The sequence below is a fragment of the Tuber melanosporum genome (assembly GCF_000151645.1).
Source record: "Tuber melanosporum whole genome shotgun sequence assembly, scaffold_12, strain Mel28".
NCBI lineage: Eukaryota > Fungi > Ascomycota > Pezizomycetes > Pezizales > Tuberaceae > Tuber > Tuber melanosporum.
The window spans coordinates 641,751-656,698 of record NW_003298777.1 but is presented as its reverse complement, the minus strand read 5'-3'; the positions used below and the strand labels follow the sequence as shown (position 1 = coordinate 656,698).

The window sequence follows — 14,948 nt, the reverse complement described above, 5'->3', positions numbered from 1 at the left end:
GCTACCAGCAGTAGCTAAAACCTAATATCTGAGCTCTTACTACTGTGTTCACTCTAACCTCCTCAATGTGCATTTTCTTTTTCATATAATCACTAATCATTTGTTGAGAAATGCAATAAAGATCTGAGGCCTCTTGCTAGGCTGGTTTACAAAATTGATTTGGCTTTGAGAACTGGATTTGATAGTATTCTAAGAACACTGGTACTCTTATTTTTTACTGTTGTGTATAGGTACACTCTGGATTCACAATTTACTTTGAGAAACCATGCTTAAGAATTTGCTGGCTAACTGTCTTTACCTTAGGACCTCACTGTATTTTCTTTGCCTGAACCAGTGGCATGTTTTCGAAATCCTTCTTGTCTACTATCAGATTATCAGCAGAAACCAGCCTATCAGTATACTATAGATTTAGTTCAACAGATTAACAGAGCTGCAAATACCAGATAATGAGATTCAATATACTACTACTGGTAGTAAGTTCTTTTCGGGCTGATTTATAAAGAATGAATGAAAATTCAACAATTGTATATACAGACTTACTTTGCCGTTTAGATTTTAATACAAGTTATCTTTCCTCCGGGCCCACTAGCATTTCCATTATTTATAACTACTACAATTAATCAATATATAACGCTTCTGGCGGTATTTCGACTCATTTGACTCCTCTACTATCTCCTCTTTTCCTTGTCTCATTTTTCTTCGTATTCTCAAGATTTTATGTTTTTCCATCTCGTATACCTAGTACTCATAAGGGTTCATAAGGGAGTCATGCTGGAACTCAAAAGACATTAAGACTGTATTGGAAGACTCTGTTTGTGATAGCGGCTTGCTGATGATCGTGAAAACTGATTCTTTTCAAGGGTTTATATGATCTGTGTGTATAACCTAATTTCGGAATCACGACTAATCACTTTATCCCATTGATGACCCCTCGCTTAACCCTGGAATGGAGGACGTGCGATTTCGGAGATAGTGGATTATAAGGGTTTTTATGGTATATAAATACTAATTTTTGAATTATTATTTTGCCAAGATCACTACCAGCTCATTGCTCTCTGGGAGTTAACCCGATAGCCCACCGAACACGTGATGACCTGGGAAAGACCAAATGAAAGTTATGGAAGAGAGGAAAATATACATGAGAATCACAAGAATAACTATCAGTTGACAAGTACTTGCCTTGGCGCCGAAGAGTTCGAATATGATAGAAGTATGATACCTTGTAAATTTCCATGTATGATATGATACCGTATGATAAGATAGTTCCGGGCAGCGGGTCACATGAGTGACAGGCCGTCGCGCTAGGGCAGTGCAACAAATAGCCCTCGAACACACATGGTGTCTATTTTTTTTTCCTTTTCCACCGTAGTGTTTCTGTCTTTGTGAACAGGTGAAATACTATCAAGACAAGCTCCCCAACCACAACTACAACCGCAACCACACTCAGACCCCACATCCTTCGTCGATATAGGAATCTCCCTGGACTGCGGATCACCCACCCACCATCGTTGAGATTCAACAATCATGTCTCGGTTCTTTCACGGGGGTCTAAGTGACAGCGATACAACCTCCTCTGATGAGGACCTGTACTCAGAAGAGGAGGAGGAGGAGGAGGCTAGCGCCGACGAGTCCGGTTCCGAAGACGAGTCGGACGAAGCCGACAAAGATGACGATGATGATGCGGGGCTAAAATTCTTGTCTCGCGGGGGAGGGGGTGATGATAGCAGTGATGAGGAGGATGGCAAACGAGTCGTCAAGAGTGCAAAGGACAAACGTGTGGAGGAAATCGAGGGCTCTATCAAGCTCATTGAAAATGGGGAGAAGATCAATGACTGGGTGGTTATATCTGTAGGTAGGTACAATTCCGGCTTTATTTCACGATGTTGGCCCGGTTTGGTTCGGTGCGCAGGCGGGGCACACTAGGTTGTTTAGTGGGGCCCTAAGATAACATTTTGATTTTATAGAATTCGATAAGCTCAACAAAATCATATTAAAGAGTCCTGAGATACCGGGGGTTTACATCAAAGCTATTGCCGACCTGGAGGATTTCATGAATGAGACCCTCAAGGATAAGGCTACGGCCAAGAGGATGAACGCTACCAATGCTCGTGCTCTGAATACGATCAAGCAACGTGTAAAGCGTAATAACCGTTCGTATGAATCGCAAGTCGAGGCATATAGAAAAGACAAGGAGGGATTTATGGTCGAGGAGAGAGAGGAAGTTGTTCCAACTCCGAGAGCGCCACGTTCTCAGGAACTAGGTGTCTCCTTCGAGGACGATGATGAAGGGTTCTCTCTGGTTGGGCGGGGTGGAAGGGCCATGGTGTATACTCCTGAGAGTATTTTCAAACATCTGCGAGTCATCATCGAGGCAAGAGGAAAGAAGAATACGGACAAAGGAGAACAAATTAAGGTTATGGAAAAACTGTATGAAGTGGCCCATACACCCTATCAGAGAATCAAGGTCCTCCTGGCTCTTGTTTCCACACGATTCGATCTCACCACCGGTGCTCTCTCCTACATGGCAACTGATCAATGGAAATCGTGAGTGCCGCTACAGAGATTTTTAACCTTGATGAAGATTGCTGACTAATCTATCCTTTACAGTGCTGAACAAGAATTTAATACACTATTGGAGGTTTTGGAAGCTAATCCAGATTATGTTGTTATTGAGACCGCTGAGGAATGGGACGATGATGAAAAGCCACCTCAGCCAGCCCCCGGTGAGATCCTCAAGATCCCGGGAAGCATTGTTTCCTTTGTTGACAGGCTCGATGATGAACTTACACGATCACTACAACACATTGACCCTCACACAACTGAATACATTGACAGATTGAGTGATGAAGGTGCTCTATACACAACCATCCTGAGAAGTCAGCTGTATTTAGAGAGACTCCAGAGGAACCACAATATCCCCACTGACGAGTCGCTGAACCGTGTTATCATGCGAAGGCTTGAGCATCTATACTTCAAGGTAATTCTTATAAAACCCCTATTATGTATCTTGCTAACCTAGCTTGCTAGCCCGGACAAGTCATTATTACCGTCGAGGAGAACGCTTGGAAGTTGATTCCTACCGAACTCAACTCTGTGATTTCTCCTAGGACCATCGCCAATACAGATGCCACCGATCTCCTCCACACATTGGCCACCTACCTCTACAAACACGATGCCACTGTTATCCGGACACGGGCTATGCTTTACCACATCTATTATTACGCTCTCCACAACCAATTCTACAAGGCCCGCGATATGCTTCTCATGTCACATCTCCAAGAGAACATCCATGTTGCCGACGTTGGCACCCAAATCTTGTATAATAGAACTTTGGTTCAAGTCGGACTTTGCGCTTTTAGGGCTGGGTTGATCTACGAAGCTCAGACATCGCTACAAGAAATCTGCGGTACCGGCAGGCTTAAGGAGCTCTTAGCCCAGGGTGTGCAGATCCAACGCTACTCGCAAGTCACTCCTGAACAGGAGCGACTTGAGAGGCAGCGACAACTTCCCTTCCACCAGCACATCAATCTTGAGCTCTTGGAATGTGCATATCTCACTTGTTCTATGCTACTAGAGATTCCTGCATTAGCCGCAAGCGGCTCCTCGCCAGATATGAAGAAGCGCGTTATCAGCAAGACTTTCCGGCGTATGCTTGAATACCATGAACGCCAGATCTTCACCGGTCCTCCGGAGAACACCCGAGATCATGTAATGCAATCCGCCAAGGCCCTCGCAGCTGGAGAATGGAAGAGATCGAGCGAACTCATCCACGCTATCAAGATCTGGGATCTCCTCCCCGAACCACAGAAGATTAAGGAGATGCTTTCCGAGAAGATTCAGGAGGAGGGTCTCAGGACTTATCTTTTCACCTATGCCCCCTTCTACGATACCCTATCACTCAGCCGCCTAGTTGAGATGTTCGACCTCAGCGAGCGTAAGGTTTCGGCACTGGTCAGCAAAATGATCGCCCACGAAGAGATCGCGGCGGCGTTAGACCAGGTCAACAATGCCATCATCTTCAGGAAGGGCGTCGAACTCTCACGTCTACAAACCCTAGCCCTAGCACTCAGTGACAAAGCCAGCGGCCTGATGGAGCAAAATGAACGAGTCCTAGAGCAGAAGACGCAAGGCCAGGGCGGCTTTGAGGGCGGCCAGCAGCGTGGAGGTGGAGGAGGCAGGGGCGGGAGGGGTGGTCAGAGGGGCGATCATTCAGGTGGAAGGGGCGGAAGGGGCGGCCACAAAGGTCCTCGAACACAGAAAAATGTTCAATTTAATCAACAGTCCGGCTTCCATGGGGGAGCTATGAAGACCTAGTTCCTCTTTTGTATCCAATTTCCTTACCTCTCCTCTATCTCCCTCTTCCCGAACATTCTTCTACCCTTCTGTTTACTTCCTACTTCTTAAAAGTTTTTTTTTCCAAGTTACGAGATATACATCATCATCCAAAACCATGTATTTAGGCATCCACTCGCTGGTGCATACGTACAGGGAAAAATGGAAATCTTTGTTTTGCGGTACGGTATATCCATTGCGTTCCCCAATTATGTGATCTAAGTTAGGGAAAGCTAGTTTGTTAGTCAGCTTATTTCTTTTGCTATAATATCTTATTTTGGAGTCCCTTCTTGTGATATAATACTTCCGCCAGTATATCTGGTACCTTGCCTGTGGAGTTTTCCGATACAAGTGGTTTGAGGACAGAATGGGGGCGAACGCTCTGTCTGAGCGAGGAGTGGGGATTTAAGAATTCTATGATCTTGCGAGCTATTCATACTACATTACAGTTCGGAACTACCCTTAGGCCCTATCCCCTTGGATATATACAATAGAAACTCGAATGCGATAGATAATTGGACAATGTTTTAGGTATCGTAGTTGAAAATTCCCCGCTGTCTGCAAAAGGGGCGAAAAAGTGACGGCGCAAGTTGAGTTGCTCGGCCCCTCTGAAACAAAAAACAAAAAAAAACACACGGAACCCCACTGCAGCACCGGAGGAGGCAAGGCAAACGACGTAGCACTCGGTCCAATTGTTCCGATTTCTGAGATCGCGGAAGCTACGTTTGTACAGAGTCAATTTGAGGATTTCTAAGCGTCTATTATTTATCTACTGGACAGTTCAGCGCTTCCTATTGAAGGTGTTATATTGGAATTGGCTAGTCCTATCTCTAGTATGATACCTCGACTAGGCGTTCGTGATGCTAATAGGTGGTGTAAAGTATGATAGAAATTTGAAAAAGCTATATTGCACCACGCTTCGGATGTGTATTCATACATATACACAGTACCTTATGTTCACTTCCTAAGGCTCTCCTACTCCTAGGAAATCTGTAGGTGGGGGGGGAAAAACCGAGATTGTGTCGCGTTTTCTAGGATTTGTCATATCAACCCTGTTATCACCATACTGCACTGGTTCTGATTAGCCGAGTGATAGTGCATGATGAGCCGTGAAAAGAAAGGAAACGAAAATTCAATCCCCATATCATGAAAAAAACTAGATTAATGTCCTAGCAACCCGGTGGAGGGAAAAACAACAGTGAAAAAAGAGAAAAGGAGCCCGATCTGTAAACTAAATCTAGAAATCGAAAAAAAAAGACCTTCTAAGTTAATCACAGCGCCCCCATCCTTGCCATCTTATTCCCATGTTCGCGAATAACCCCATCTAACAACTGCCTGATCTTCCCGCACCCATCAATGCCAACAGCTAGCATACCCTCAAGTCTCTCCAGGCGCACTTTAGTCTCCAACTGCAGCAAGGAAATCTTATCGCTCCTGCCCACAGTCGCGAGTGTGATACCCGGCAAGTCCATCTCCTCGGCGGAGCTCATATCGAGCAGGGGTTCGCCCGACTCGTCCGGGTTGGTGTAGGACGCGACGGTGCAAGCGGTCACGTAGTCCGACATGGGCACGCCAGCGTCGACGAGCGCGAGTGTGGCGGCATTGACGCAAGTGGCTAGGATTGAGCCGTCCTGGGAGAGTATGTGCAGACTGATGTGCACCTCGGAGCGCGGGTGCAGGGTGGTCAAGAGGGTGGTGGCGAAGGTGCGGGAGAGGGCGGATTGCATTTCTAGCACTCGTCTTTTTGATTGTGGTCAATTCGTTAGTAAGGTACCCCTCCCCTAGTGAGCTTGGTGGTCCGAGAAGGTAGGTAAAGTACTTATCGCTTTTCCCTCTCTTCTTCCTATCTGTCCCGCTGAACGCCGCGAAGCAGACGTCCACCGTGACCGTTGCGCGCTCGGAATTGCGAGCGCTAGCGGCGCGAGGCTCGATGGGGCCGTTGACGGAACAAATCACTTTTGTGTTGCCGTGCTCCACGTATGAGCTTCCGTCAGCGGCTGTGGTGGCCAATTTGGCTGAAAAGCGGCGTATTTCGTTCCAGCGACGGCCGTCGGTGCGGAGGCCTTCTGGTGAGAGGATTTCGTAGCGGGACTGGAAGGCCATCGTATCATTATTTCCGTTAGGTTGTGTAATTAGAGGAGATGGTGAGGGAAGAGAAGATTGGTATCATACCATTTTCTAATTTTTTAAGAAACGAGTGACTAGTAGAGGGCAAACTGGAGGGTTTATGGAGATGGGAGGAGGGTCGATTGTGGGATGTATCATGGGTGGGGTTCGAATGGCAGAGCCGCAAACCCCGAAATGTTGCACCGCAAGTTACACACTCCATTTAGGAGGGTAACTTCACCCTGAGGTCAACAACGAACCTTAAAAATATTAGAGACTTTGCGGTGGATGTATCCAGAATCCCTACATGCTAAGAGGAGGATATTTGGAGCCAGACCTTGGTTAGACTTTGCGGTAGATGTGATGAAACATTGATGATGTCATGACAGGAGATAAACTTAGGGTATATCAATGATGTAAGTCAGGTTATAATTCATGAAAAAATTCAGTCCAAACATATCCTCCAAACACAAGTGATGGTTTCAATGCAATTACACAAAGCAGGTTTGTTTTCTTCTTATCCTGTAAGATCATAAGATGTTTAAATTAGCTAATTAAGCGCTTTGAGGAAAATAGAGACTCAGGAATCAGATCAAGTAACACTGCCCTTGGGAAAGCACAAGCCCAGTGGTGCCTGGGAGGCATGGAAAGATCCTGCTCTTGCCTGTCGAGTTCAAGCTAATGACCCAATTTTGGGTCAAATTGGATGTAAGGAAGCATATTGGGAGGATGTTTCTCAGAATCTTGCTTGATATAGAATGAGCCAGTCATGGTCCTCTTGCAATAACTATAAGGAGGAACTTATTAGATGGCATAAGGTTAGTAATTTCATAAAACTAAAAAGTCTATTAAAGAAGAACAATAAATAAAAACAGGAGGATGAAACATACTCAAAGTAAAAGAGTGAAACCAATGAGAAAGTGATGGAATATATTGAATATTTGGATAACATCCAACTCTAATATAAGTCTCTTTCCAAAAATAGGGAAATTAAAAAGGCAGCAAAGGAAAAGATTGCAGAAAAAATAACAAATAGAAAGAAGCTATGGTAGAGCTCATTGGAAGGACTTGTCAGAAAATAAACTTTAGAACTTAGAAGATCAAATGAAAAGAGAATAATTTTACAAACTACTGTTAATAGTGGTAGTAATTCATCCTTACTACAACTACCGAAACCCAAAAAGTATGCAAAAAAGTCACTTTATAAAGAAAGTTATAGGAGTTGTGGATGGCCTACATGAGATGGCTGCTAATCTGAAAAAAAAGGTAGAGGAATAAGAAATTCAGGAGAGAGAAAATACTCTAGTATAGTAAGAATTAGGAAGAAAGATAGATTTATTAATTGAAAGCAATTAATGTACTAATAAGTTAATTTAAGTTCTTCTTCAATCCTTTACATACTTTCTCGGTTGGTATGTCCACGCCTTCTCTATCTTTTACTTCTCTTCTCTCTTGCTGATTTTTGATTCTCTCTAACTCTCCTGACCTCAAACTTCTTTTACTTGCCTAGTTACCAACACTCTCATATTTCTGCTCTCAATTACCTACTAGCTCCTTTGCCTACTGGTACTTGCTTCCTGGTCTCTACACTCACGTCCTGGAATTTTTAATCCCTAGTCTACCATCATGCTTCCCTGTCTTCCCGCTTATAAATCTCCTCATCTAATTACTAGTATTATATCTTACTTGCGGACTTTCATGCTAACTTGCCCACTTTCTTTCTAATCTTCCTTCTTGCTTATCTACTTGTTAGCATCCTTGTTTACTTATTTACTTGCTTTCTTGACTGCTTACTCAATAGATTCCTTGTCTGTTTACTTGCTAGCTTCTTCACCTACCTACTTACTTTTTCATACAACTCTTTACCTGTCTACTCAAAGATTATTTCTCCCACCTGCCCCACTAGCAAAAAAACTTGCTACGTTAGATGTGTTAGTAGTATGTCCTGACACAAATGTTCTGTCACCTGTATCTTATGTATCCTGGATGTTCTCAATATCTTGTTGAGTACTATATGCCCAGAGTATATTCTGAGTTTCCGGTTGCATCCTGCTTGCTTGAAGTAAGTCCTAAGTACGGATGTGGCAATTTTCACCTCTAGATTTGGCCTGGCCAACCGTGATCATTATTTATATCCTGAAGTGACACTCTAGTCATTCTTAATCATAACAAAACCAGAAAGTTTATTAATATCTTGAAGCAAGACCACAGCTATTCTTAATCATAATACTAAGTCATGTACTAGCCATTGATATATCCACTGGTCATTCAGAGTAAATCCAAACATATTTGCAGAAATAGGAAATGAGTAGTACTAAATTCTATTTTAGTTACTTAACCAATCTGGGAGCCAAAATAGTCTACTTTTAAAATGCAAAAGCAAGTAATAGTTGTAATTGTTGAGAGGGTGGTGGGTGGTAACTTAAGTGTTTTGCTGATTTTTTCTAAGTACATTCATCATAATAACAACTACACAATATCATGGTCAGAATATTAACAACAGGTCTGTTAACTATTATTGCTCATCAGTTCCTATACTATCAAAGCTAATAATTTAGGACAATATTTAACTTGAGTTCAGCTTTCTATTGCACTAAAGATTATCTGTCTGATGTGAGTTTCTATGGAGTTATAGCATCTGTTATATCCTGGTAACATACTAAACTTAATACTAAATTTCTCAGGCATCCTTTGTGTGCAGTACTTCCTACTTTGCTGCAATATCCTTCCTGATATCAGCATTCTAACAGTTTAAAGAACATCTACTTGGTACTAATATTGGTAGAGATACAGCTTATTATAAAAGAGGTCTTTACTGGAGAGATTCTGACTATGTGCTGATTTTGACACCAGATACCTTGGACATTCTTTGGGTGCAATGCTTTCTACTATGCAACAACAGTCTACTCCATGCCAGGTTTCCAACTGTGTATAGAATATCTATCCTGTATTAATATTGGTAGAGATACAACTTATGATGAAAATAGTCGTTGCTAGTAAGGTTCTGACTGTGTACTGACTTTGATGCCAGATAGCTCAGGTATCTTTTAGGTGTAGTACGTTATACTTTATAGTAATAATCTACCTAATACCAGCTTTCTAACACTATAAGGAACGTCTATGTCACGAATGTGGCTTGGCATGAAAAAGGTTTTCATAGAACACATGGTTATGAGTCCCAGGTATGTTATTGTTTTACACATATGACTCATTCGAGTCATATGATTTGTTATGTGTGGGATTTGTGATGCTTTCACACATAGCTCAAATCTGAGTCATAGGATGTGCACCTGGCGAGTATGCTTTGCGAGTGTGCCTTGCAGGTAAGCCTTGTGCATATGATTTATGTTTCGCACATGACCTCGTTATGAGGTTATTGGTTTTATGCATATGACTCAGTCGAGTCATATGACTTGTTTATTGCGTTATGATTAGTTTATGAGTTTTATATATGACCTCGCTTTGAGGTCATGGGTTTTGAGCATGTGACCACTTTGGCCACATGACTAGTTTGTTATGATTTGGTTTTACACATGGGACCACTTCGGGTCACATGACTATGAGCGGGAAGAATACTATATAAGAAGGCCGATGTGGCTGAGGAGGATAGGTTCTTCACGCTTTGTTCTAAGTACTTTTTCTCGTCGTTGCCTTCGCTTCGCCTCGAGCCATTCTTTTGCACTCATGATGGGCCCTGATGCCTTGGATTCTAGGAGAGATATCTGAGTTCGCTCAGTAGTTCCTGGGGTCATTGGTGTTGAGGTCTGTTAGGTGTTGTATAGCGGGTTACCTGTTTGCTTCTCGTTTCGTCGCCTGATGGTTTATCACGATGCAGTCACTTCGAGCACTTCATCACAATCGGCTACGAGCCCCTTTCAGTAAAATGTCTATGGCCTCCTGTTTATCATCTACTCACAGGTTTCGCATTCGATTAGGAGGATTGAACATTGTATTTGGGGGGATCACCTGTGTCATTCTTTGGACCAGCTCATGTCTTTTGTTGGGTTTTAACAGAGTCCTTAGTTCTCGTGATACAAAATGCCCTTGGGTTAGACTGATGACCTTCCCAAGTATCAACACGTCGTACTGGCCACATCAATCCAGTGGGGAGGGGGCCTCACTGGCCCCTCCCCTCCTCGTTACTACATGTTTCTACAGTCGGAATCCTACGATGTTGTTTATCACCATTCCCTTGGAAGTTTTGTCCTTGTGGCATTTACGGTGGTTCAGTCAGGTGTCTCCTCTCTGCCTTGGTGGGGATGGCTTTGACCCTGAAAGACTTTACCCCCTGGTGTGGTTATCTATGACTACCTGAGGTGGTGTGGGACGATTGGCTGCCAGACACTTGCGTTGTCTGTGCGTTGGGTTGCTTCGATTGTAGCTTGTGGTTGGCGGCTTCACCCATTGCAAGTGGGGCCTACCTTCTGTTTGACTGCTTCTGTTTCCCTTGCCTTTCCCTTCTAGTCGTGTTAGTTGGGAGTGCCTCCTGCTCAATGTTTAGTCTGTGAATTTGCCGGACCTGTGGGGTTGGCTTCATCTAGCTCTACTTGACTTTCTCCCAGCCCGGTCGGGCTTCGGTCCAGTTGAGTTGAAGGGTATGGTTGGTGCCGGTGCTTTCGGGTACTTGTGCTACCTCCTGTTTTGGCTCCTGGCTTCGGCTAGTATGGAGTTGAGGGTGGTGGCTCTGTTGGGTGGCCAAGACCAGTGGCTGTTTGTCGGGGCTAGGTATAAGCTGTCCTGTGGCTATCAGATAGTTGACCTGTCCGAGGGGCTGAAGGGGCTGGATGGGCTGTGTGGTGTCTGGTGTGTGGGGCTTGGGGGGGGCTGATTGGGAGGAAAGAGGCACCTGCGAGTACTGGTTGAGCATGCATCAGGTTGGACGATGTCTAATTAAGTGTTTCCAGCCTGCTGGAGTTGTTGTGGTGAAGCTGCTGAGTACTGTAAAACTCCCTTGCGACCCGGCCTGGCTGATGGCTACCTGTGCAGATAGTGGATTGCAACCACCTGGTTGGACTTGTTTGGGTTCTGCGTGCTGGATGTTGTGAAGTTTGCTTGGTTTCTTTGGTTTGGCAGTGGGCATGGCTGGCGGGGGCAGGGCACTATGTGTGGTAGATAGACCCCACTGACTATTTTGATCTGCCACCACCTCTATGTGTTTCTTTTGTTTTTGGATTTTGTTTTTTGGGGGACAGGCAGCAGGTACAGGTCCTCCTCACCATTACGCTCTTCGGAGGCACTTGGCAAAGTGGGTTCATAGGGTCAACAGCTGGGCATGTGGATGCGAGAGGTAGACATGTTGGTCACCTCCTCTCTGCCAGTGTGTTGCCTGTAGTTTATATTTGTTTTTGGTTTTGTTGGTTTTCTACTGTAGTGGAGGTTTTGTGGGACAGTGTTCAGACCGGGTGGTAGTGATTTTATATTTTGTTGGATGAGGAACCTGGTTGAGTCGGTCTTTTGCTCGGCTTCGGCTATGCTTAGTGCTGGTTGGCTTCATACCAGAGGGGCCACGGACTTGGACCGGGGTGGGCGCTGGGTTGTTTGATGGTCTTATAATTAGTTCTTGTGCGGGCATGACTCGGGGATGGCAGGTGCGGGACCGTAGACTTGGTTAGCTTAGGATTAGTGGTATACCAGTTAGCGGTATCCCTGTGCTGGTGGAGGCTCGTTGTATGCCAGTGTTGGCAGTACGAGTTTAAATAAAATTAGATTGACTTCTAAGTACTTTTCCTACTTATTACTTTAATAAATATAAAACACCTTTACGATCTTTATCTTTACTACAACATTGTCATTATGCCAAGGAGAGCTCTTCGTAAAGAAGAGTTAGAGAAAGCTTACGATAGGCGATCCCGATAGAAAACAAAGATCTTGTACTATCGGTAACACAGGCAGAGGCCTAGTGCTATTGTAAGACTAAGGAAAGAAATAGAAGAAGCGAAGTATTGTTCCCCATTGCCAAGAACTAACTATCCAAGGAGGGATCGTTACATTCTACTCAGCATGGAAGTTCATAGAGATACAGCCTATTATGAGAGTAGTAAGATTCTAACAATATACTGATTTTGATGCTAGATATCTCAAGCATTCTTTTGGCATAGTACAGCCTGCTTTACAGTAATATTCCACCCTATGGCAGCTTTCTAATAGTATAAATAACATCTACTTGACATCAAAACCTGCAGAGATACAGCCTATTATGCAAGTAGTAAGGTTTTGACCTTATACTAACTTTGATGCTAGATATCTTGGGCATCCTTTGGACATAGTACATTATACTTTACAACAATAACCTACATAATATCAACTTACTAGAAGTATAAAGAATATATACTTGGCATGGGAACTGGCAGAGATACAGCCTATTATGTAAGTAGTAAGGTTCTGATAATATGCTAATTTTGATACCAGTTATCTCAGGCATCCTTTGGGTGCAGTACCTAATACTTTACAGCAATATTCTACTCAATACCAGATTTTTAACAGTATAAAGCATGTCTACTTGGTATAGATATTGGTTGAGATACAGCCTGTTGTGGCTATTAGACTCTGAATTGCTCCTGTATTCTTGCTCATTTTTGTAACCTAGTATTTATAATGATAAATCTTAAAGTACAAAATTAAAGTACATTTTGCAGTAACTTAGGAATAAGTTATGCTTTATATTGGCTACGTCTTGTGAATTCTGTAATTAAAAGGTAGTATTCTGACATCAGTTGCTATATCCAGTTGTGTTCTATTATGTCCCATTGCATTTGATTGTATCCTGACTTTAATCACAATGTCTACCTGCATCCTAACCTTGATTGCCACCTCTACTTACATTCGAGATCATGGTTAGGATTCTAGTGTCCAGTACGTCAGATGCACAAGATGTTCAAAATGCAAATATTTATTTTTACTAATGCTACTAACTCTCCTACCTACTCACTCAACTGTGTACTTGTTAGGAATACTGGGATCTGATACCTAGAAACCACCTTAAGTAGAGTAATCCTACTCAGAATTGGAATCTCTGGTCTCCAACACCCCTCTCTGGCCCCCTTATGGGACCTGCATGTCACTATACATATTAAACTCAATCACGTCCTGTGACTATAATGCTACAGAACTTAAGGTAAAAGAATAACACTATATACATTGCTGCTATCCATCCAAATAGATCCTGTCCACAGAATATATGAGAGGGGGCCTTCGTCTAGGTCTGGGAAATAGTATAGAGTAAATCTATCAACTATACAGAGAGTTACTAGGCTTCCAAGATGTGTCATCTGTGGTATAAATTATAAGTAACAGGACTGTTTCATCCGAAGAGATGGTATCAAATGATAATGGATCTCAATGAGCAACCAATACATTTGCACCCATTGTACTATAACCAGAAAAGTCTAGAACTTCGAGAAACACTACTGTAGAAGCTAATGGACTTCATGGAGTGTTACAACTGGGTCTAGGGATGTACTAAGGTTGTAGGAATGATTCCCAATACTAGAACCACAATTGAAACCCTGTTATCCAAAGCAGCTAAAGGTTGCTGACCAATGGATTATATGTCAATCCGGTAGAAAAGCTTCGTGTGAATTAGTAGGAAGTCCTCCAGAAGATATCTGTTTCTTGGATATAGAGTTATGAAGGTTTGAAGTCAGGAAAACCTAGAAAGGTTGCAATTATAACTACCTTTGCAGATACAATCCACAGATGAAACTAATTATTTCATCAATGACAGACAATTGGGGCCAACTCAGTTTAATATAAGAACTAGTCTATAAGTTTAAAGACTCTGATGAACTGATAATTACTATTGGAAACAGTATGGTTCTAGTTAGCTATATCGTAATTACCAAAGAGGGTGTGGTGATTTTCAGAGTCTCCAGGTGTTCGCATCTTTGAACAATACACAATATTGCGAGTTATAATCAGAGAGGTACATAGTTGTATAATAGATAGATATAGTTCATGAACACTCAGACACGGACTATAAATATTGAAGTACTCTTTAAGCCTTTAGACATTAACAAGTAACAGAGAAGAGACCTTAACAATATAACATTATCTTCACAATTTTATTCTACTTTACCTACTTTACTTCGCTCTTAGTAGTCATAAACAAAACAAAGTGAAATTCAAGCCTTCCTAGACAATCTCTATTTACAGAAATGAATCTTTATTGGCCTAGACAATCTCTATTTACAGAAATGAATCTTTATTGGCCTAGACAACTCTGAAGTCTATCAGGTTGTCTCCACCTAACAGTTCTTGCCCTGCTTGCCTACTTAGTAACTTATGTACTTAATTGCTCACTAATGTTCTGGCTTTTTTACCAACTTTATTACACACTTTCTTATCTACTTTCTAAACTACTTTGTCAGCCACATTGTAGTCTGTTATGTTATCCACTTTCCTATCTGGTTTCTTGACCGCTTTCTTGCCTAGTTTTTCACCTACTTACATGCTCCTTTATTAGATATGATACTAGGATATCATAGTGCTTCCGATTGCTCTTAAAGCAGTTA

At 42.7% G+C, this 14,948-nt stretch overlaps 2 protein-coding genes; one reads left to right on the top strand and one right to left on the bottom strand.

Moving 5' to 3' along the window:
- The first annotated feature begins 1,376 nt into the window (after positions 1–1,376).
- Positions 1,377–4,773, top strand: GSTUM_00004436001 (uncharacterized protein). XM_002835876.2 has 4 exons: positions 1,377–1,852; positions 1,965–2,544; positions 2,608–2,977; positions 3,028–4,773. The coding sequence occupies exons 1-4, from the start codon at positions 1,525–1,527 to the stop codon at positions 4,312–4,314; spliced, it is 2,565 nt and encodes an 854-aa protein (XP_002835922.1). The 5' UTR covers positions 1,377–1,524; the 3' UTR covers positions 4,315–4,773.
- A 686-nt stretch (positions 4,774–5,459) lies between these two features.
- Positions 5,460–6,661, bottom strand: GSTUM_00004435001 (uncharacterized protein; the record flags this gene model as incomplete). XM_002835875.2 has 4 exons in its annotated part: positions 5,460–6,072; positions 6,152–6,316; positions 6,378–6,423; positions 6,505–6,661. 4 exons carry the CDS (start codon positions 6,659–6,661, stop codon positions 5,604–5,606), a joined length of 837 nt encoding a protein of 278 aa, XP_002835921.1. The 3' UTR covers positions 5,460–5,603.
- Positions 6,662–14,948: the final 8,287 nt, after the last annotated feature.